Source organism: Sorex araneus, chromosome X (genome assembly GCF_027595985.1).
Source record: "Sorex araneus isolate mSorAra2 chromosome X, mSorAra2.pri, whole genome shotgun sequence".
NCBI classification, from domain to species: domain Eukaryota; kingdom Metazoa; phylum Chordata; class Mammalia; order Eulipotyphla; family Soricidae; genus Sorex; species Sorex araneus.
Window position 1 is genome coordinate 207958871 of NC_073313.1, and position 24983 is coordinate 207983853.

Below are 24983 nucleotides of genomic sequence, written 5' to 3' on the forward strand. Positions count from 1 at the left end.
CAAGCTCGAGTTTGAGTACCCCTAGCATAATGGCTAGTTGAGGTCATGGACACAGAAGTGGGTAAAGTGAAGTCATTCAACTACTGACGCCTTAAAAAGAGGAAAATCTGGGATATCCATGTTCCCAACACCACCTTCATCCCCACTCCCCAGCCTTTCTGCTCTGCAAAAGGGAAAGAACTGCTGTTAAGCAGGCAAATGGAGCCATAAAAACACACACACAAGGAGAGGCTGTCTCTGGCTAAATGCATAAGGAGAAGTAAGCAAGTTACTGTATGCTTTTATCTGGCCCCCAAGCAGGGAATGGTCTTTACATTTCAAAGTGAGTTAAAACATTACTGTATGACTGAAATGATCTTAAATCCAATCTTAGTGCCCATAAGTTAGAAAGTTACTGGCACATGCCTCCCTGGCTGCTGCGCCTGACTGCAATACTGCTGACTTCAAGACTGCTCTCATCGAGGAGCAGCAGCAAAGGTGAGCAGCTGTCCCCCAAGCTGAAAACGCCGAATGTCTGTACCATCATGGAGGACATTTGTGGACATCTGTCCACCGATGCACTACACCTTAGGCATATCCACCCAGAAAAGGCAGATATCAGATGATACACACCAGTGTTTTTCTCAGCCTGGGTGGCACACCCCCGGAGGATGCAAGGATAATTCAGGATGTGGTAGCAATGGTTGCTACTGAGGATGCATTTTTTTTTTTTTTTTTTTTTTTGAGGATGCATTTTTTTCATTAGGCTTAAAGGAAGATTTCCAGTGAGGCACTGAGTGTCTCCTCCCCACCCCCACCCTCACCCCCCCCCCCAAACCACTGAAAAGGGCACAGTACGCCAACTCACTTTGGGAAGCTCTGACCTAGCTATTTTTTATTTAGACTAAAAGTCAGTTGGAGACATAGGGAAAAACTAAATAGATTTTATTCAGCTTGCCACTCAATCAACAATACTGAGTACAGTGCCTATAGTGAAGATATACAGTGAACAAAACAACAGTGGTCTTCATTCTCATGAGACTTAAAATTCTTCTTTTTTCTTTTTTGGGTCACACCCAGTGATACACAGGGGTTACTCCTGGCTTTGCAGTCAGGAATTACCCCTGGTGGTGCTTGGGGATCATACGGGATGCTGGGAATTGAACCTGGGTCAGCTGTGTGCAAGGCAAATGCCCTACCCGCTGTGCTATCGCTCCAGCCCCAGAGACTTAAAATTCTTTTTTAAAATTCTTTTTCTATTTTTGTTCACTTGCGAGTCACACCTGGCAGTATTGGGGTGATCAAGTCATCAGGGGACCCAGTTGAAGTCAAGGATTGCTTCCAGGGCTCCTGCATGCAAAGCATGTGCTTCAGCCCTCAAGGTCATCTCCTGGTTCAAGACTGAAGTTGAGAGACCAAAAGACAGACAACTATGCAGGATTATAGTGTGTGGTAAGTGTTCCAAAGCCAATACACCTGATGCTATGAGGAGAAAATGGTCTGGGACATTACTCTAGGCAGGTTAGTCCAGGAAGCTGTGTCTGAAAGGACAACCACAATGGGCAAAAAGGGCCTGGTGACCCCTGAGATAGGGTGGTGGGCATAGACTATAAAATGCTTTTAGATTTCCACAGACACAGAACCTCAAGGGAAAGAAATGAATGTGCTGTGAGTAGCACATGCTTGGAACACTTTCCCTAATAAATTTTCCAATGGTATTCTTGACTATAAAGTATACACAGTATAATTATATAATGGGTTTCAAATGGTTTGGGAACAAAATACAAATTAAAAAAAAAATCCCAACACTGTATAATTACTTAATTACCCGAGAGATAGGAATGGCTCAGGAACGCCATTTCTGCTTATCAGGTATATACAGTAACAGTCTTTTTCTTTAATGGGGGAGAAGCATTCTACACAATGTAAGTTTTACAGGATACTGGCAAATGCAAACATGCCAAAGAAAGTATAAATGGTAGACAATTTTTAGTTGATCAAAACAAAATCAAAGCTTTCCCTAGTTTAGTTTATGAACAAAGTGCAGCAAATATAAAAATGACCATGAAATAATAAACAATACCAGAAACCAGAGAACGGTCTTCGGCTGTAATTTATACACTGCTAATGCATCATAACAGACCATAGAGATAAATAATAAGCTATGAACTTCGGAGAAGAGTTAATGCCAGATTAGGTTCTTAATTCTATATGTGGTACATGGGATACAGCAACACAGCTATTTTGTGGGTTGGCTGTGCAGTTTAATCCATGTTAAACTAATTCATTTATGATCTTGTTTTCTGAGACCAACTTTCTTAAAAATTAAACAAGTTTAAGGAATACAAAGTAAAATGTTCAGTAATCTTTTAGACATTTTGTCTAGTTGATTTCTTATGAAAATGATAAAACATGATCTCAACCATGTGAATAGGCAGACACAGGTCTATCTAAACGTAAGGTACATTTAATGTAATGATTCATACTGTCTCTAATAGAAAGATTCAGCAGTTCTCAATCGAGACCTTTATTTCTTCTCTGAATAAATGATGCCTGAAATTTTTATTCTTGTTCTAATGGAATTTCAATGGCCTTCACTGCAAATCTACTGGAAATTTTTGCATATTAAGTGGAAAAAATTAAATGATGTTAACCACATTTTAATGTGATTAAGGCTGACAGGGTCATTATTTCTGCTAATCACTCAGTTTAAAAAGCTCAAACAAAACTTTGAAACAGACAAGGTTTTTAATTTTCTGTATATCGTGTTGAAAAATTTTTTTAAACTCTAGAAGAAAAAGGAAGAAAAAAATCATACAAGAATCCTAGACAAAAATCAATGAGTTGTTCTTACAATTTGCAGATGGGTTTCATTATACTTAATCTGGTGATGTGAAAAAAAAATGCAAAACAATCTTACAGTGCACATGCTCCTTTGGTTTCTTTCCTTTTAAACACGAAGAGGGTAAGAAAATGTGCTTTGAGAATTTTGAGTTCTGTGTTTCCTATTTGCTGCTAAATGGAAACAAATATAGTTTTTTCTTTAGATCTTATAGCAAACTAAAAACAGAATTAATGTATAATACTGTCTCAAACAATTCTTCAGTGTCCTATTTTCCAGATTAATTTATGTCACAAAGCTATGAATATTTCAACTACATCAGCATAAATAAAAAATATTCGATAATAAAATTTTCCAAAAAGAGTGTCACTAATTGCTATCGGAAAAATAATAGAAACTCTAATAGCTAGCAGTACCAATAATTTTTTTCCCTTTCCAATTTTTGCTGGGAAATTTGCTTTGTTCATTGATCATTCTATACTAGAAACAGTATTTTAAGTTAATTACTTAAAATTGCAGATGGACTTCATGTAATTTTTGTTTCACTTGGAAAGAAATTTTTAAAAGATTGTAATAATCTTCTTCCTGTTTTTTTTTGTCTTTGGGCCACACTTGGCAGTGCTCAGGGAGGCTACTTCTGACTTGGTACTTGGTAGGGGTCAGTCCAGCAGTTCTGGAGAGATCAAAGATCAATCAAATGCAGTGCTGGGGCTCAAACCTGGGCCTCCCACATGCAAAGCACGCACACAGTCTGTGAAGGAATCTCTCAAGCCCAACATAGTATTTTGAAAGCAAAAATGAGTGGAAACCTAGTCAAAAAGTCTTAGACTGAGCATTTTGAAAGCAAAAATGAGTGGAAACCTAGTCAAAAAGTCTTAGACTGAGCATTTTTCCATAAAGACTAACTATTGAGCTAGGCACAAAATCCATGCAACTACTTAAGGATGAACCAAATTCTTCACTCCACTTTTTGTTGGCTAACACTGCTTAACCAATGTTTGTTACTGAAAAACATCTTTATTATTCAGCAACAAAAATGGTAATTTCTAAAAATGACTTGAGGACTATAATTCATTTTGACATATGAAGATAATATGACTATTTCTAATTCAGTAGTTATAGTTTTTACAGAAACAAAATTAATTAGCTTTTGGAAAGATATGACAAGCAAATCATTTTTGAAAAGAAACACACACCTGAAGTTCAGGCAGTCTAATTCATATCGATTCACCCCAATCTAGTAAACTTAAAACCAAATTCAATGACTAAAAACATTTATACATAGAAAAGATTAAGTAAATATATTTTGCATTGTAGTTTTCTAAAGCTGTATGAAACTATGATCAGTGTAAATAATAGTCAAACTAACAATTATAAAACTTAAGCTACAGGTGCAGTACCTTTATCCAAACAAAACGTTCATCTTTTTCATGGTAAATTACTCAATTGCATGCAAATAGATAAATGAGTTTACCTCACTGATCACAATCTAAGCAGCTAACAAAAGCAGAGCACCTGGCCATAAACAAGTCCTTTGAAATACGATTTAGTACAAAAGTTTGAGAAATTGCTGTTCTGCCTGCATATTAAAAATCACAACTAAATTCTTTTCAGCAAGAAATACAGCCTTTCCTGAAGAGATAAAGATGTATAGCAGCTTGTTATAAACATCGAGAAGTGAAAATATTAATGCTGCACTGTAGCCTCAATCTTTGATGTTCACAGAAAGAATTAATATTGTTGAACTTAAAAAAAATTTTTTAGTGTGATGCTATGCACTGTTGCATCAACTAATAACTCTCCAGGATTTCTGTGCTCATCTAAAAAGAGTCCCTGCTGAATGTTCTAATGCATCTTATTGTGAATCTTCAGCAAATAAAACTTCATGTATGAGCTCATGATGTGCTTTGCTGCTGGAAAGTCACAGACTCTGTGGGAAGCTCTTTATCTTCGCAGCAGTCAGTTCTCTGAGAACATCAGTGCAGCTACTGTAGTTACCTGTAGATTACTTGTATTTTCTCACATCTGTGTCCAGCAATCTAAACCATGATGATAAAGGGTCATTAGGTTTTGAGTGAGGAAGGGGATGGACTAGACAATTTGCTCTGATAAGCTCCTTGTTGGGAGTGCTAGTTTAGAATGTGAAATGTTGGATATGTACAGTCTTACACTAAGAGGAAAAAAAAAACCAACAACTTCACTTATCTGCACTAACAATTAAAAATTATGCTGCTTAATGTCTCACTAACAGCCTATTGACTCAAATTTTATTGGAGGATTTATAATTAAAAGTATTTAAGAGAAATAATTTTCTGTTTGTAAAATGGACGTCTATGCTCTATTAGCCACAAAGAATTCAGGTACAATTACTAAGATAACTGCTGTTTGGAGCACAGTAAAGCAATTTCCCGCAGTGGGACTTACAGTTCAATTTACCAGTTGGGCAAATATTTTGTGCTCTGTAGTGGCCTAGAGAGTTAAAAGCTATAGGTAACATTTGAGCAGTGTTATACCTGGAGAAAAGTTTCTTTAATCCAAATGGATGATTTAGATTTCAAAGAGTAGCCTAAGAACATTCCCCACAATTAAAATTATACAATTTAAAAAATCAACACAGGATACAGCTGCCACAGGAATACTGACAGACCTCCTGCCCCCTCAAAAAAGGGTTAATACTTTAGAACTCAACATTGCATTCTATTTCCATATTTGTGCTACTAAATCATTGCTACCTAACTATATTTTCCTAGCAAGCATAATGTCCTATCTTACTAAATAAAAGATGAAAATACTAGTGACTTAATTTCAAATGGATTAAAAATATTTGTGTCTGGAAATACTAAACTAAAATTGTGGGTCAGCCTCCAGATATTAAGTGGCATATCATATGCACAGGACTGAAAAAAAGTGCCTTTATTTAGTGAAAGACTTAACAATGCTTGGTAAATCTGTATACATGACCGACCTCTTTATTTTAGATATGCTTATTTTAGTATAATATTATATCTTTCCAAAACACCTAGCCATCTTTCTCCACAAGGAAATTTTAAGATAAAAATGACAGGCAATATCCTGCCTCAAAGAACTATATTAATGGTACAAAAAGCATATAAATAAGAGCATACAATACTTTAAAACATAACATCAAGTCACGACTTGATCTTTTTTGAAAAGTTTTAAAATGGTATTCATTGGAATCTTGTGAAGGCTTTCCAATGCTGTATAAAAAGAAAATCGTTTATTCTTAAAAGTGCTTTACACAAGCGAGCAATATTTTCCAACAGATTAAAGACAGACTAAGCGTTAACTCCTATTCTTCCTTTCAAATATGTGCATCCTTTTATGAAAGACCTTAAGATCGAATATGTGTCACTAATCCAGAGATATTTCTTAAAATAAAAATCATAATAAAATACATTTTGGTAGCAAATATTAATATCCTAAGGCAATACGAGAATATAAATCCATAATAATTATTCACACGCCAAACCACTGTAAACCTAAATCATTTCTGAAGACCTGAATGTGTCAGGAACTTTGACAATTATGACTGGAGCCAGGAAACTGTAGCAGTGCAGAATTTCTTATGAATTTCTCCAGTTACTTTTTATAAACGCTGTCTTGGATGACAGCTTAATGTGTACCACATGCAATATTTATTCTTCTTCAGTGTCAGACTGTCTAGCCATCCAAGGGAATACAAAGAATGTCACTTATTAGGATAAAAGCACAAGGAAGGTAATCAAGGACATATGTAACATCAGCCAATCATGCCCTATTTCAACATCCTATTCCATTCATAACAGTTCAACAATTATTTGCTTACTGATAACTTGCTTTCAGGCTGTTTGTGTTCACCATAATGGTGGTTTGCATTTATTTTGCTCTTTAGAATTGGACACTTGCTGTGTTGCATGTGTTTGTCAAAACTTTATATCTTCTGTCAGAAATGGCTTAGCATATCAAATAATTTCTATTTGTCGGGAACCACTAATACAACAATCAGTAACCTTGATGTCAATAGGGCACTGGAATAACTAAAAAATAGCAAATGTGTATCTATTAAATATGTCACAGGGAAAAATTTCTTTAAGTGATACACAGTAAGAGTTGTTCTTAGCTAAGCCATACTCACATATCTTCCCTGTATATGGTTAAGAATGAGTAATAGTCACTGCTTGCTCTTTTGTTTGTTTTCCAAGGCTGTGAAGCTGATAGAAATTCCCAATCTAAGCTGCAGGTTTTAAAATTATACATCACAAGTACTAGAACATGCACTTGGTCACCCATCCTAATTTTACCTAAATAAATTAAAACGATGTCCCATCACACATTGTAATCATGAAATATAAAAGTGCAGAAGCATAATTAATCATCCCCCATCAGAAAACTTTAATAAGATATTGCTTTAACCATGTAGTCCAGTAACATGTAAAAGCTTTAAATATTACTAATTTCAAGAATGCTAGTTATTTATTTAGGGATAGGGAAAGAAACCAAAGGTTAATCTAGTTTTCACATCTCCTTGGCCTGGTTGATTCCCCCTCTTCTGTCTCTTATCAGTTTTGTCTTGAATTAACGTTCTATGGTAAATAAAGAATATTCCATACAAACTATTCTATACATTATCAGAAAAGATTAAAAATACCCCAACTTTTAATAATGGTAAAAACATTATTAGATTGCTCTTTTCCAGTCTATATCTAAAAACTCTTATTTTCAGAAAATCAATAAAAAACCACCAATGTTCTTAATTTACAGAAGGCATTATAAAATAGCTGTTTTTTTTTAAATAAATTTTAAAATTTGGGGTCACACCGGCAATGGTCAGGGGGGTCACTCTTGGCTCTACACTCAGGGGACAGTATAGGGTGTTGGGGATTGAATCCTCGTCAAGTGCATGCAAGAAAAGTACCTTACCTGCCGTACTATTACTCCAGCCCCATAGCTGCTAACTTTAAAAGTAAGCATAGCTGGCTAGAATATAGCTATTGAGTGCTGGAAAGGCGTATGGGTTATACTCAATTTGACTGTTTTGGGGATGCACCCAACAGTACTTGAGGGTCAGTCTTGGCTCAGTACTTAAGTAGCGGGGGTTGTTCCATATGGAGCTCAGGGGACAATACAGTGCTAAGGAATCAAACCCAGACTCATGTTAGGGATCAAAAGTGGGTGGGACTACATGCAAGACAAGGGCCAGATCTGCTTGGTCCCAAGAGTATGTATTTTTTTAAATATAAAAACACATAAGCATACGTGTGTATATATACATGGCACACACACACGGGACGGAACCCGGGGCCTCCACAGATGAGCCAGGCATTCTACCTCCAAGCTACAGCTCTGGTCTCCTTATACTATTTTACTTGTTGTCCCTACAAAGGGTAATTAAATTGGTGTTTGGAAAAGTAACTTTCAGAACTAAGTCCATGAAATTAAGTGGGTTTAGATATCACTTTTTTATGTCTCCTCTGATAAGGTCATAGTGAATTTTCGCTCTGAAACCTCATAGTCTATGAACGATGCAATGACCACTCTTTACATGAAATCTGAAGGCTGGAGCGATAGTACAGTGGGTCAGGCATTTGCCTTGTACACGGCTATCTTGGGTTCGAATCCTGGCCATCCCATATAGTCCAAGCACCTCCAGGAGTGATTACTGAGTGCAGAGCAGGAAGTAACCCTTGAGCATCACCAGAAAACAAACCCAAGAAGTGTGTAGTGAAAGTTGCATGTCCTTCTCTCCCGGAAAGGAGCATAACATGACACTTGCCATAACCATGCTGCCGGACCCCGCAACAGGCTGTTTCATTTGGTGTGCCTCGGGGGGGGGGGGGGCAAGTGAGACCCCTCCCGCCCCAAGGGACCCAGCTCCAGCAGCTGAAAACCTCCCGAACTCAACTTCTGCCACACTCACGGCCACTCTCCACACACTCGGGCTGAGCCTCACCCATGAGTGAACCTATTCCTGGACCGCGCAGCCATGACACTCCATACCACACACCTTACTCATACTCCAAGAGTACCGCAGCACAGTTGATGGGGTTCAAAGTAGGAGGTAACCAATCTTAGAGAGAAATATTTTTTTACAGATATATATGTGTATGTGTATATGTATATGGGCTGGAGTGATAGCACAGTGGTAGGGCATTCACCTTTCATGCAGCCGACCCGTGTTCGATCCTCCGCCCCTCTCGGAGAGCCTGGCAAGTTACCGAGAGTATCGGGCCTGCACAGCAGAGCCTGGCAAGCTACCTGTGCGTATTGGATATGCCAAAAACAGTAACAGTAAGTCTCATAATGAAAGAAGTTACTGCTGCCCGCTCGAACAAATCGATGAGCAATGGGATGACAGTGACCAGTATATGTATATATACACATATGTATATATTTATATAAAAGCACACAAGGCTCAACCTTTAACAACATGTTAGTGATCTCTTATAGAAGGGCTTAATGGCCCCGTGGTGAAATACAACAATCTTCACACTCCTCTAAGGAAACTTTTTTGGAGCATTTTCAGTGTTTTTTCATAACAAGCAACACAAAATATATTATTTCGGTTTTGCTTTGGGGCAGGGGTTGTGGTTCGGGATGGAAACATCCAAAGTGGTGGTGGGAAGGTATAACGGGTGGTTGGGTTGGTATTTGACTATTAAATGCAATCAAATATTGTAAGCTACTACACAAAACTTTAAAATTAAATAAAAATGAAAGTCTGTAGTGATAGGAAATCTGGCAAACACAGCAATGACCTGTTTCTCAGGCCTTGTCTTCCTCCCTTGCTTGTACCAATACCCCAATGCTCACTATGGCACAGCAGTAAAGAACATGATTCTGAAGACAAATGCTTAAGTCTGAATCTTGGCACCAGCGACTGTCTATGTAACTTTGACTACTTCCTTCAAATCCTTTTTATTTGTTTTGGGGTCACAACAGTGGTGCTCAGGGCTTGTTCCTGGCTCTGTGCTCAGGAATCACACCTGGTGGTGCTTGAAATTGAACTGGGCCAGTTGATGCAAGGCATGTATGTGCCTTACCCCTCTACTATCTCTCCAGCCCAAACTTTCTCAAATCTTTATTTTAAGTAAGGCAAACTGGTTTGCCTTATTTAAAATAATAATGGTACCTGCTTCATAATAACAATAAGTCTCTCAATGAGAGACGTTACTGGTGCCTGCTCGAACAAATCAAGCTTCATAAAGGATGCGGGCAGTCTTAAACATCTAGATAAGTATTTAGTTACTGTTCACTATATGTTGACTGATAATGTCCACTAACACAATTTAAGAATATCAATAACCTGCTGTTTGTTTAATTGGAGAGGTTCAAGTCAGACCCAGTACAGGGACTAATCCCAGTTCAATGCCTAGGGTCTGCTCCTGCTGAGTTTGCAAGATCAAACTCAGGTATCCGGCTCATGCAAAACAAACCATGAACTCAGGTCTTCAGGTTACTTCTCTGACCTATCTGCCACTGCTCTATTTCATATTCCCTTATCATTTATATATAAACCCCTTTCCCCACAGCAGTGAAGAATTATTCATTTGTTTGCTTTGGGGGCACATTTGGTGGTACTTCAGGGGCTATTCCTGGGACAGTGTTAAGGAGTTGCAGTTCTGAGGTATAATATGTGGTATTATAGGTCAACCATGGGTTTCTTCAGTCAAATCACGTGCTCAGCAAATCGATGAACAACAGGATGACAGTGACAGTGATATAGTGATATTTAATTTATTTTAATATATTCACACACATATACATACATTACATATAATATGTAAAAATCTATCTGTGGCCATAGTTGTTTTCCAGGTCCTAGTCTAAATAGTATTTTCGACTGGAAAATCATGCAATTTTAAATTTTGGTTTAGTAAGACTCAATGTATTTTTCTACCCGCTTCTAAAATGGCATACACTTAAAAATGGTTCCTAAAATATTGCTGTTGCCCCACAAGCCAAGGCAAAGACACCAGCAGTTGTTTTTACCCTAAGTTACATCTTGAGAACTATTTTCCTAATTAAAGCAAATTTTAAAAAACATTTCTAGGGGCCGGAGCAATAGCATAGCGGGTAGGGCGTTTGCCTTGCACGCGGCCGACCCGGGTTCGATCCCCGGCATCCCATATGGTTCCCCAAGCACTGCCAGGAGTAATTCCTGAGTGCAAAGCCAGGAGTAACCCCTGAGCATCGCTGGGTGTGACCCAAAAAGCAAAAAAAAAAAAAAAAATTTCTAAAGATTTATACCTTGTACAGGAACAAATATTCAAGTTATATGGATCTATTTCTACCACTTGATATAAGAATTTGGGCACATTCTATAATCTCTCTTATTGCCTTATGGGTACAATATTGATGCTTAATAAACATTCATAAAATTATTATATCTGTCATTCTTCAATAATATCTCATCATTTCCTTTTCTTTCCACTTTTTTCAGTTAAAGCACTGTGATTTACAAAATTATCCAGCTGATTTTTAGACATACAATACCATAGCACCATTCCCACAGCTGGTGTCAACTTCCCTCACCCATGCCCTCAGGTTCCCTTCCATATCCTATCTGTTCCCCCAGCACCTCCTAAGCTCAAAGCCACACTACCAGGAACTCAATAGTAAATGGTAATTTGTTATATGTCTTTTGAATTTCCCATAGGAAAAGCTAAGTCAGTGCAATTTAAAAGAAGGGTGGGAACAGGACAGACAAAAGAAAAATGGCACAATTTAAAAGGTGATGGGCTAGACAGATAATATAGCTGGTAGGGTGTTTGCCTTGCATGCAACTGATGTGGGTTTGGGTTTGATCCCCTATGACCCATAAAATTCCCCAGGGCACTGCCAAAAGTTAATGTCTGAGTGCAAATCCAGGAGTTAACCTCTGAACGTCACTGGGTGTAGGCCCCAAACAAACAAAAATCAGTGCAGGTGGAGAGAGAGCCAAAGGGCTGGAACTCATGCCTTCTCAATAGTTTAATCTTCATAAGGAATATCATTTTACAATTTCTACACTTTACAATTTTAAATTAAGTTATAAATATAATTTATCTTCTTAAACATTAAAGTCCATTCATGTAAAGCCCTAAAATTTTTAAATATTTGTGTTAGAAGTAACCAGTTCTTTAGTAATCGTTACTGTCTTGCTTCTAACACAAATACTTAAAAAATAGGAAAAGTTAGGTAAAGGACAATACAACGGAGATGCTTGATAAAGTTTTATAAAGAATAAACCTGTGGGGTCTGTGGATGTTTCAGCAGCAAAGGTATGCCTTGCAACTAAGCATGAGGCTGGGAGTTAGGTTTCCACATGTGCTCTAGAGACTGCGATGTTTGGAACAATCCCACTCTCCAACAGTGTGTGACTTCTGCCATAGAGCTAGCAGCAATGTGTAAGCAGCACAAGTGAGCTGACAAGCACCAAAGCCAAGCATGCAAGGACCAAAACCAAGTGTGTGTGTGTGATATCCGATCCTAACAGCAACTATAGCAGAAAAGAGAGAAGGAGGAATGGGGAATTTTAAAAAATAAAGGAGGGCCAAGGAGATGGCTCAAAGGATTGGAGTCCATTAAAGCATGCAGAAGTCCAGATTTGATTCCTGGCACCACATGGTCCCTTGAGCACTGCCAGGCATGGGCTAAAAACATTTGGAAAAAATGGGAAAAAATTAATATTTTAAAAATTATGTTACTGTAAGTAATACTTAAAGATGTTCTCTAATGGAGTTGAAAGAATGACAATAAAATCCTTCTAAACTCTAAAAGGTGAAGCCACAGGGCTTCGTCTGTGAAAGGGGATAAGGTAAAAGGAAGGGGCATGCCACTCCAACTACCCCAAAATAGAGGGCGCAAGTTGCCTGCCTTCGTTTTGGAGAAAAACTGTTTCAGTTACACGCACACACACACACACACACACACACACACACACACACACAAGCACACACACAAAATATATTACACTACATATAATTTATATACTAGTACAGTGTGCTTATTATATAATATACAAGGGAAATATGCAGAAGGTGAACTTAGAAAAGTACATAAATCACACTTTTATTATTATATTTATTTGAGTATGATAATTAAGCTTGGGAAATATGCTTTATATAATAAATTCTATTTTATTTTGGTTTAGTGTGATACCCAGCTGAGCTCAGAGCTTACTTCTGGCTCTGTACTCCGGGATTACTCCTGGCGGTACTCGGGGACCATATGGTACGACCACCATAGGTTAGGGCAAACACTTTAAGCTCTGCACTATCTCTTGAGCCTCTAGAAGGCTCATTTAAAATGAGTTTTAGAAACCAATACACATTAATTTGCATGTAGCCAGCCCACCCCCTCACCTCCCAAATAAAGATTCTGATGAACTGTCTTCTGCTACACAAACAGCTAAGTATTTTCTACCTGAGGTAGTTAGCAAATAAAGATATTAACACTAGCATTTTGAATTCTACAGTACTAAAATTCTTTTTTAAAATTCTGATAATATGTACTCTCTAAAAGAATAAATAGATGGCACCCACAGTTTCTTAGAATTCATTTTCTTAGTAGGACCAATGTAATTTCAAGTGTCCCTTGGCATTTTGGTCCAAACTTCAAAAGCTGTTATGATATAGGCTGAACTACCACATTCACTCTACAGGTAAATCCTATGAATGGGGAACATGAGAAAGCAAGGGAGAGCAGAGTGAAGAATAATATTCGCCAGGTCTATCGTGCATAAGCAGGAAGCATTAGGCAAAATCCTGAAATTGCTCCCAAACGGGTCTTCTTATTCCCTCTCCTTCTCAATAGCCTTCTCCCAGGGGGGAAAAATATTACTCAGACCCTGCATATTGCATTAAGGTTCCACTTTAAACACATCATAAGAGACGCTGATGAGAAAGTACAGCAAGTGAACTGCACATATCTCTCCCGGATTCAATGCCCAGTACTCCACATGGTGCCCTAAGCTCCACCTAAGTGATCACTGAGTGCAGAGCCAGGGTTAAGCTCTGAGCACAGTCAGTATGCCCCCTAGTCAATCCCCCCAATAATCAAAATAAACCCTTCACAAGAGAAATTCTTGTACTGTCTAACTCCAATGATCCTAAAATTTATGGGCTTCAAAATTTACTCCATCTCTACAATACTAGTCATAATTTCCATTATATGAGTATTGTAGCACTGTCATCTGTTATTCATTGATTTGCTGGAGTGGGCAGCAGTAATGTCTCCATTGTGAGACTTGTTGTTACTGTTTTTGGCATAGTGGATACACCACGAGTAGCTTGCCAGGCTCTGCCATGTGGGCGGGATACTCTTGGTAGCTTGCCGGGCTCTCTGAGAGGGATGAAAGAATTGAACCTGAGGTGGCTGTGTGCAAGGCAAATGCCCTACCTGAAGTGCTATATCGCTCCAGCTGCTAACATTGGGACTTATATGTATATAACTCATCTCAGTTCAGTTTTAGAAATAAAACTTGACTCAAAGATCACTAAATCTCTTGAGCACAGATTTTTTAAAAAAATCTAACAGCTCTTCAATGATTTACCAGAGTGACTGGGGTAGAAAGGCAGGGACATTTCTCTGTGTAGATGGAATACTTTAGCTAAAAGTCAAATGGTGCTGTTTAAGTCCTAGCTTGCTTATGTATATACATATATGGAGAATATGTTTAATTTCTCAATAAAACCCAGGAGAACAACTGCTTTTTAAAGAAAAGCTTTACTATCTTGAATTTATTTTTGTGAAATTTTTATTATTTAAAAAATTATTATTATTATTATTATTATTTTACTTTTTGGGTCACACCCGGCACTGCACAGGGGTTACTCCTGGTTTTGCACTCAGGAATTACTCCTGGCGGTGCTCCGGGGATCATATGGGATGCTGGGAATCGAACCTGGGTCAGCCATGTGCAAGGCAAATGCCCTACCCGCTGTGCTATTATACAGAGCAAAATTCTTTAACTATCTTTACAAAGATAGTCTTGAAATACTTGGTAAATTATATCATCAAAAACAAGACAGGGGCCGGAGCGATAGCACAGCGGGTAGGGTGTTTGCCTTGCACTCGGCCGACCTGGGTTCAATTCCCGGCATCCCATATGGTCCCCCAAGCACTGCCAGGAGAAACTCCTGAGTGCAAAGCCAGGAGTAACTCCTGAGCATCGCTGGGTGTGACCCAAAAACCAAAAAAAAAAACCAAGTAAGACAACAGATGGTACAAATGGAGATAACAATGGATCATTCTCAAAGCACTGCTCTGTCAAATTCAGTGAAACTTCCTGCAAATGGAAATTCCAAATATAAACAATGTGGTAGTTCATAACATTCTGTTCATATAAAAATGTGATTAATTCTATAATAATAATTATTATTTTTCAAAATAGAGCCACAAATATGATTTAGTTTGAAGATGAGTAAGTCATTAAGACACTCATACTTCTAGATAAGAATATTAATTGTGGGGGCTGTTGCAACAGCACAGTGCGTTTGCTTTGCACGCAGCCAACCCGGGTTCAATTCCCAGCATTCCATGTGGTCCCCGAGCACCGCCAGGAGTGATTTCTGAGTGCACAACCAGGAGTAAACCCTATGCATCGCCAGGTGTAACCCAAAAAGCAATATAATATATATATATAAAATATATATATATCACACATACACACACACGTATATAAATTGTGGGGCCAGATCAATAGTACAGTGAATAGGTCACTTGCCTTCTACAGGGCTGACTCAGATTTTATCCCAGCATCTCAAATGATTCCCTGAGCACCAACAGGAGTAATTCCTGAGTGCAGAGCCAGGGAGCTAACTCCTGAGCACTGCAGAGAGGGTGGCCTCTAAACAAACAAAACAAAACTTTAAAAATAAAGGATATAGGGTCTGGAGCAATAGCACATTGGGTAGGGCATTTGCCTTGCATATGGCTGACCCAGGTTCAAATTCCAGCATCCCATATGGTCCCCCGAGCACCGCCAGGAGTAATTCCTGAGTGCAGAGCCAGGAGTATGACCTCTGTGCATCACCGGGTGTGACCCCCCCAAAAGAAAATAAAGAATACAAATGGCTAAAAGAATATCCAAGCCATTTAATGAAAACTATAAATTCACAAATATTATAATATGTACATACATACACAGTGACACTCGAAAGTATATTCCAAATGAAAAGATGCCTGACTGAGGGTAGATCTTTTCCCATCCAACTTCTTTCACCTCTCCATCTCCTGTGATTGTCTTTTTAATCTCTTTAAGTAAATTCTTTAACTCTCAAGATCCTGATCAGAGGATAGAAATAAGAAACTGTATCCACAAAACATACTAACCAGAAATTACATGGTTTAACAGTTCATAGTGCTGTCTATATCTATTTCAAATATTTCTTTTGTTTTGGGCCACACTTGAAGGGACTCAGGGGTTAATCCTGGCCTCCTGGCTCTGTGCTCAAGGATGAACCCTGTTGGTGTCTGGAACTGAACCTGGGTTGGTTGGCTGTGTGAAAGGTAAGCACCCTACCTGTTCTATATTATCTCTCTTGCCCTATTCCCAAGTTTTACTGCACAAATTAAAATTCAAGTAATTGAGCATCATCCAGTAACAGAAACAAAGCAACAGTAAGAGACGGAATATTAAGGAAACAGTTTCTTTTTTTTTTTTTTTTTTTGCTTTTTGGGTCACACCCAGCGATGCTCAGGAATTACTCCTGGCGTGCTTGGGGGACCATACGGGATGCCGGGGATCGAATCTGGGTCGGCCGCGTGCAAGGCAAACGCCCTACCCGCTGTGCTATCGCTCTGGCCCCAACAGTTTCTTTTTAGATTCATGTTTATTCCTTCAGTTTCTGTATATGAACTAACAAAAAAAAAATCTTACCTATTAAAGAAACCAACCATATCATTTAGAGTTTCAAAATACTCTGGATACTCTTTATCTGGCAAAGCATCAAATAAACACTAGTCCTCACAAAGTTATCAACAGTAAAAAAATATTTTATTTATGAAAAGGACCACAAATTTCAGTCTGTAAAATTTAATTCAGCTAAAAAACTCCTCACATATTAAAATAACCAACTAATAGTATCTTGTCGTTTTTCTTTTTAAAAATTTTTTAAAATTTTATTGAATCACCGTGAGATAGTTAATATCTTGTCATTTCAAGATGGTAGGAATTAACTGAGAAAAAAATGTGTTCTCATGGCCATCTTGTTAGGTACTTCAAATGAAGCTGACACAACACAATGCTCCCCAAGACTGCATGCGCCACATGTAACAAAAATAAACTTCAATCCCAAAGAAACACAGCAAAGGTATTTCAGGGTGTGACTCTACCAGACTAACAAAATAAGATGTAGTTTTTAAAAAAAGTATTCATGTGAATTTTGCTTTCTCTAAAAAAGGTATGTTCTCGAAAACTACATAGATTGAATCTAATTTTAAATCTACTTGAGAAATCCTCTTCCACACGGAATCGAATAATTAAAAAATACTCATTCCGGGGCTGGAGAGATAGCACAGCGGGTAGGGCGTTTGCCTTGCACGCGGCCGACCCGGGTTCAAATCCCAGCATCCCATATGGTCCCCTGAGCACGGCCAGGGGTAACGGGTAATTCCTGAGTGCAGAGCCAGGAGTATCCCCTGTGCATCGCCAGGTGTGACCCAAAAAGCAAAAAAAAAAAAAAAAAAAAAAAAAAAACTCATTCCTACCTTGTTTCAAGTAAATCCAATGTTCTATGCTGGATTTTTCCCAAAGTGGCATATGTGTTAAAATTTTAGCTTCAATGAATCTTGTTAGGTATCAATGACTTCCAGCTGTATGTTTCAGAAAGTTTTATATTTGGAACTCTATGTAGACATAGGTAATTTTGCCAAAAATGAACACATTTAAGACAGGAGAGATGGCTCCATGGGCTAAAGCACAGGATTTGTGCACATGGGGGACCTAGGTTCGCTCCCTGGCACTGCCAGGTCTCTGGAGGACCAAGCTGGGGTAGCTCTTAAGTACTGCCAGGAATGCTCCTCCTACTCCCAAAAATCTACACTTCCACCTTCATATATACTTGCTCAAATATAGCACATGTAATTCTATACACGGTTCAAGAGACAAAAACATACTGGATTTATTCCCCCTGTCTTCTTCTAATCAAGCAAGCAATACAGAGTATCCCCAAACTATTTTTAGTTGTTGCATACAAATTATGGATAAAAAAGAGAAAGATGGGGAAAAGGTGATAAATTAAGTTGCAAGTTTAAAAATATTTGTCTATTTAAAAATTCATTTAGTGAACTTGACCCATTGCCCTTGATTATACAGTAATTTGAAGACACTGTAAATATGTCTGTCTTGAATCAATTCCACCACTTAGATTAACTGACTCATGGTAACCAAAGGGTAATGTTTAATGACCACAAGCCCACTAGGGCATATGCATTATGTGCTATATACCATACACATTTATGCACAATCTGGATGTGATACATTTTAGTCCTTTAGACAACATCCACCATCATTTTCTAGTTGATTATGAATATACAGTATAATGAATACAACATAATTACCCTCTAACAATAGTTTTGAGACAGACGATGGCAAGAAAACACAAAAATGAAACATAATTGGGAGTTATGTAGGTATAGAAAATATCTAAACTAGATTTCCTGAGTTCATAACTGGATAGCATGCATTACTAACAGAGCAAAGGTGCAGAAAATGAAATGTAAATCTCTAATTTACCAATGGTTGGACAGTTGCAATGTCCTGTACCTGCTTGTCATCTTAAAATAGCAGGTGATCTCAAATGAAAATTAATATCACATACAGGATAATCTTATAATCAAGTAATTATAGATCACTGTCACTATCACTGTTATCCCGTTGCTCATCGATTTGTTCGAGCGGGCACCAGTAACGTCTCTCATTGAGAGACTTATTGTTACTGTTTTTGGAATAGCCAATACGCACGGGTAGCTTGCCAGGCTCTGCCGTGCGGGCTCCATACTCTCGGTAGCTTGCCAGGCTCTCCGAGAGGGGTGGAGGAATCGAACACGGGTTGGCCGCATGAAAAGCGAAAGCCCAACCGCTGTGCTCCAGCCCATAATAGATCAATTTTTTAAAAATGTTCAAAAATCATGGGACCCACCCCAAACTACAAAGGCACAATTATTGCACAGTTTATACTTTTGCTCACTTGGAGAATAGCAATTCGTAAAAGGATGAAAGATTTCTGTGGGTTCCGCTTACTGCATCTTGAATACTGTCACATGATATACTAAAACTGTAACCAAGCTGCCATGTCAGTTTCTCTTCAGGAGTTCCTTTTTTTTTTTTTCTAGTTTCACTTATGGGATAAAACCAGCATTACTCAGGGGCTATTCCTGGATCTGTGCTTGGGAGTGATCTCTGGAGGTGCTCAGGAGACCATAATGTGGTACAAGGGACTCAAACCCAGGTCAGTCACATGCAAGGCAAACACCCTACCTCCTACGTGATTTCTCTAGCCTCAGGCATTTTTATCTTAATCATATATCAATGAAATAAGATTATTTCAACATTGTTAAATACAGTGAGCATATTTGGGGGAACCTTCCAGTTTTTACATCTTTCCAAAGGCCAATACACCTACTCAGTAACACACAGACTTATCTTTCAAAAAGCTTCTTTCTTTTCTAGAACTGAAAAATAAAATGTAACCATTTAAATTTAAAAGTGAACTTTAAAAAGCAATTAAATTACCGATTACTTCTAAAAAGGTGACCCACAAAAATAGTTTCTTTAGTCTTCTTGTAGCCCCAATTACAAAACCCTCCTCTTCTCAACTTTCCTACTTAAAATAATTTTTATAGACCTAAAAGGCCCATGAAAGCATTTATTACTTCATCTTTAAGTCAGTCCTAATTGCTACAGTAACCCTACATATCAACTTAAAAATATATACACCTTTTTCTTTCGCTAAACTGGCAGTTAATGCAAATGAAACATTACTCAAGATGCTAAGACAAATTAAGAGGATTTAGTAGTTAAAATCTATTATTTTAACTATTGACATCTGCTGGTTGTATTACATGATGAAAACCTAATTTTTATATCCTTAATGATAAAAATTCATCCTGTACTTTTTAATACAAAGGCTATGTTGTATAAACAGAGGATTTAAAGCTGTACAGAATGAATGACTGAAAGGAAAATGGCAATCTTTCTGACTCCAGTAGATGCTGTTCCCTGTCACACAATGTTTCCCACTCATAAATACATGACAAATACTTCCTCAATCATTTTTTACGAGCAGGGATGCACAGGGGGTAGTCAATGGCTAGCTTGAGGGAAAATAGGAACAGCAGGCGGCAGAAACTGTACAGAAAATGGCTATGTGGTAAATTCTCTTCTGGAACATCACTCAGTTACCTAGTCTTTGATCTTTCGGCTACAATTACACTAACTTCCACAAGATCTGATCGCTCCTCCGCCTCCCAACACATTCACACACATACACACATACACATACACACACATACACGTTACATATAAAAATCTAAAATTTGGTTTTAAAATGGTATCAACCATACCTCCACACTTTCATAAATTAAAACTTCCAATTTAAGCAAGAGTACTTTCCATCGGCTATAACCATATCATCATCAACTAGTCTCACAAAAAACATGGGGTGTCTGGCGACAGCTAAATCACAGACTGGCGTCTCCCAAGCAGTCTGTCTACCATTAGGGTCTGGGAAATGGTATTTACTATACAATTAGAGTCAGGGAGTTCTACCTGTAATCATCCAAATACAGGTGTGAGAAGCCCCTTTGGGCAAGGAAACTGACTCATCCCTTTTCATGTAAACTTTGATGTCTGTATTGTTTCATGGAGCCTCGGGAAACCTTACCATTCATACAACAATGAGAAGATTTATTAACGAAGGTCACGTAATAAATTTAAGAATTCCTTCCCAAAGGTAACCATTTTTAACACATTAATCATAAAATTTACAAGAATTTGAAACAAGACAGAACTGGTTATTTTAAAGTTCATTATCTACTGGAAGAACTTAGCAGTCAGAAGTGAATTTTCATGTTAAGTTTATGCTTTCTAGAACATTACCATTCAAGAGGCTAAATTCAGTTTCCTATCAGGAACACAGAATGTCTTATAGTAATATCAACAGGGCATTTTTAGTTGCAGTAATTTCACAGAATTTATTCTAATGATTTATTGGAGTTAACCATCTGACATTAATTATTGTTTTGGCTTCCAGTCTATGAATGTTTATTTTTCAGTTTAAAGCTTCTCACTCTTTGATATCATATGGAAATGAGAAATTTTAATGGAAAATTGAAACCATGTGCATCTAAGTACTTAATGAAGTACAGGGAGAAACCAGCAATATATTTTTAGAGAATTCAGATATTTTGCTTTGGATAGTTACAATTTGTTTGTATGACTTAATAGTATAAAATACTGAGTGTCTAGTGAAGCAAATCAAAGTGAATACGGTGCCAAATGTGTACAGGCCAACATGTTACATGAATGTATGATTTTTTTAAAGTTATTAGTGAGGAAAAAAAATAAACCTTATACATCTTTTATTACACAGTCAAAAATGACAATATATATAAATGTATTCTTTACTTTGCATACTTCAAAAGTATTTAAAAGAGATAACTGGGTCTTCTCCCCAGTTTTTCCCCACAGCTCTATTAATTAAAAACAACTTTAAAGCATTCAATCTTGATTTAAAATACCTAACTATAATCCCAAATAAAGATTTTAAAGCTATGATATCAACATATTTTTTTTTTTACTTTTTGGGTCACACCTAGCGATGCACAGGGGTTACTCCTGGCTCTGCACTCAGGAATTACTTCTGGCAATGCTCAGGGGACCATATGGGATGCTAGGAATCAAACCTGGGTCAGCTGCATGCAAGGCAAACACCTTACCCTCTGTGTTATCACTCCAGCCCCCAACATATCAAATTTCTAAAGCTATCATATCTACATAGCTAACAGATCCTAATACATTTATTCTCATTTTTGCAAAAGAAACAAATAATACCTAATAAATTCAAGTCTGGTAAGTAACAAATATGATTCACTATTACCTTATTTAGAGACTCATCTTGAGATATAAACACTGGGGTATGCTCTTATCAATGTTAAACTTAATTATGAGGAAGGAAATATTAAAATCAAAATGCAGTAAGGAAGTTGAACCCCTTTAATTTCAAAATATTTCAAACCAATGATAAATCAATGAAATAGTTAACATTAACATAGTAATAAGTATATAGGGGAGTAGATGTATATGAAATGTATACTTTTATGTACATAAAATGCATATATACTGATATGTATATATTTACATATCTGAAAGTTTGAGTGTGTACAGATAGGTTTGGAAATGTTTGGAGAGAGATAACTTACCATTTATTTTTCTTTCTAATGTAGTCTTTTTCAGAAAGATTAACCAAATAGACCATTGGTTTTGAAGTCAGAAATAAGTATTTATTCAACACTTCAATCTAAAATGGGAGATAAAGAATGAAAGTTGAGAAAATAGTCACTGACTAATTGTAAATCATTTTTTTGGTAAATCATTTTAATAAGCAGTTATTTTTACTTGCAGAACTGTTTCCAAAAGACTGAGATGAAATATCAGTAGTCAGGAAAAATGAGAAAGGCAACTTGGGAACAAGCTTAATTCTTGAAAGGAAGCTGCACGTCAGAGAGAGACCTCAAGGGGCTAGAGCACCTGCTCCTGCATCCCGGGCTCCATCTCTAGCACCATATGGCTCCCCAAACACATCAGGAGCAAACAGAGCAGTGCCAGGTGTGGCTCCAAAGCAAAACAAACAGAAGAAATAAAAAGAAAGGAACCTGAACTAGAGAATATCGATGTAATGTAAAGAAAACTCTAGAAGCTGGAAAGTGGCGCAATGGCCCGAGCGTCTGCTTTGTATCCGGGAAGCTTGGTGTCAATCCTTGGTACCACATGGTTCCCTGTGCACCGCCCAGAGCAACACCTAAGTATGGCAGAGGGGAGCTCTAAAAGTAAAGAAAATAAAAACTAAAGACAACTCTAATTTGTTCTCTAAAAATCAAAGCAAAGGCAGTAACAGGGTGTGCTATTTATAACTCACCTCTTTGTCATTCCAATCATGATAGAATCGAACAGGTTTCTTCTGATCTATAACCCAGGATTTAACTTTGCACATTATGTCCTATACACAAGTGAAAAAAAGTAAACACAACATGAACATTCAGCTTTCAGACACTAAAACTAAAACGCTCAGATCCTAAGATAAAGTCAATATTTTAAATGAAAAGAGTAAGTCACACAATCATTATTTACAATACCCCTTAAAAAACCAAATTCCAATAAAACACTGATGAGCTATTAAACTTTTATCATAATGAAAGTGAAATATTAGAGTAAAATTATTAACAACCTGTCATTAAAAGGTCAGACATTTCAAATACACCAAGGACTATAGTAATTAATGATATTTTAACGTTACCTAGGGATGCAACTTGTGAGACAAAAATGTTATTCAGGAAATGAGGGAGGAAGTTATTGTAGAGATTGAATTATAATATTTTCCTCAAAAGAGGAAAACAAAATCGTTTGAAATTGAACCTATTATTGATGATTTACCCTCCAATACAAGAAATCAACTGACCAAAACCCTTTTTATTTTGAATTAATTTTGCCAACACCTTTTCCCTGCCCACTTCTCCCATTCCGCTCCAACAACGCCTCCGCCCCCCAAACCTGCCAAAGCCTCCATTACACAATGGCAAGAGCCCTGCACTGGTGACCTCCAACCAGCTGCATTCACTTTCAGAACATCTCTCTCAGCTGGAAATCTAAAGGCCTTTTAGTTAGCAAGCTAGTGTGCATTCAGAAGGAGTAACTGCAGGAAGAGCCCAATGTGCTTTGTTTCTCTGGCCTTTCTTCACAGAAAGATTAATCATCTGTGAAATGGAAACGGCAAACAGCAAGTGACACAAACTGAACCCTTCAAGCCTTTCCTCATCAGTTTTGTGGTTCTGAATCTAAAAGCTGCGTGTGGCAAGGTTCTCCTTACAGGCAGGTGTTAATAAAAGGCTCTTGGGTCTGAAAGGTCAAACTTGGCTCTTCCAGAAGAAGTGCATTTGAGAGTCATCTGGGCTTTTCTTTTTTTCCTGGTTTTTGTTTTTGTTTTTTTTCTGTTTAAGAAAATTTGAGTATTTTTAAAATATTATTTCTCAAATTTTATTGTTAATACACAATCAGTATAGATTTATTGGATTTTCATTGATGTATTTTCTTTAGTATATATCAATTAGCCTATAAATAGCCACTTGTATAAATTACCTCAATATTTAGTATACCTTCTTTCCTAATTTTGCATTACCAATAGGAAAAAATAAAGGAAAATCCTATGTCCTTAGATCCTGATTTGAAACCCTCCAGGAAAAGGACTTCCCACCGATTTTAACAAGGAAGGGGCAAGCTAAAAACTTTTAATGAAATCTAACATGTTCTGCTTAAGAATAATCACTTTTACTCTTCTATAACTGAATTTCACTCATAAATGTTTAAAAGTGGCTAATGTAACACCATTTCCTACAAGGAGAAGATCAAAGTGCTATATTACAAATGCATTATGATTAAAAAAGCCCTGTGCAGCCTTGCTATTAACTGTTCTTTAAACCCTAAAAGGCTTCCCATAGATCTCACTTGGCACTGCATATACAACCTTTGACAAGTAATGTAGACCATTTTTATTCATTGCCTAAAATTGTAGGCAATTATGTGCGTCACACTGGCCACCTGCAAATTCTGAATGCCTGCTCCAGTTGTCAGTGCAAAAAACTAATGTCGGAGGGGATTAATCTAGGGGGAGAGCGTCCTCTTTAATGGCTCCAGCAGGTGAAATGGCCCAGCTGGTTACTATGATGAGTGGCCAGAACAGCTTATGTAGAGACATGCAACAAGATTATACAAAAGAAGAAGAAAACAGTGGCACCATCTTATATTTGGTTCCATTAGTTTTTTCAATTAAATAAAGAAAAGGGATGAAAATGGACAAAAGCCAAACTAAAAATAAGGAAATAAAATTCTAATTATATGAAAAAATGTAAAACCAAAGGACCTCAATAAATGCTGATCTCTAGTGAAGGAATTTCAGTATTTCTC

At 37.4% G+C, this 24983-nt stretch overlaps 1 protein-coding gene across 3 annotated transcripts in view; it reads right to left on the minus strand.

Moving 5' to 3' along the window:
• The window catches only part of OLA1 (Obg like ATPase 1), a 164047-nt gene that overhangs the window by 23811 nt on the left and 115253 nt on the right, over positions 1 to 24983 (minus strand). For all 3 annotated transcript variants that reach the window (XM_004601165.2, XM_055123028.1, XM_055123027.1), the window contains exons 6-7: positions 22942 to 23022; positions 22226 to 22323 (exon numbers count right to left, since the gene is read on the minus strand). In XM_004601165.2, coding sequence (XP_004601222.1) covers positions 22226 to 22323; positions 22942 to 23022 — 179 coding nt within the window. The remainder of the gene's footprint in view (positions 1 to 22225; positions 22324 to 22941; positions 23023 to 24983) is intronic.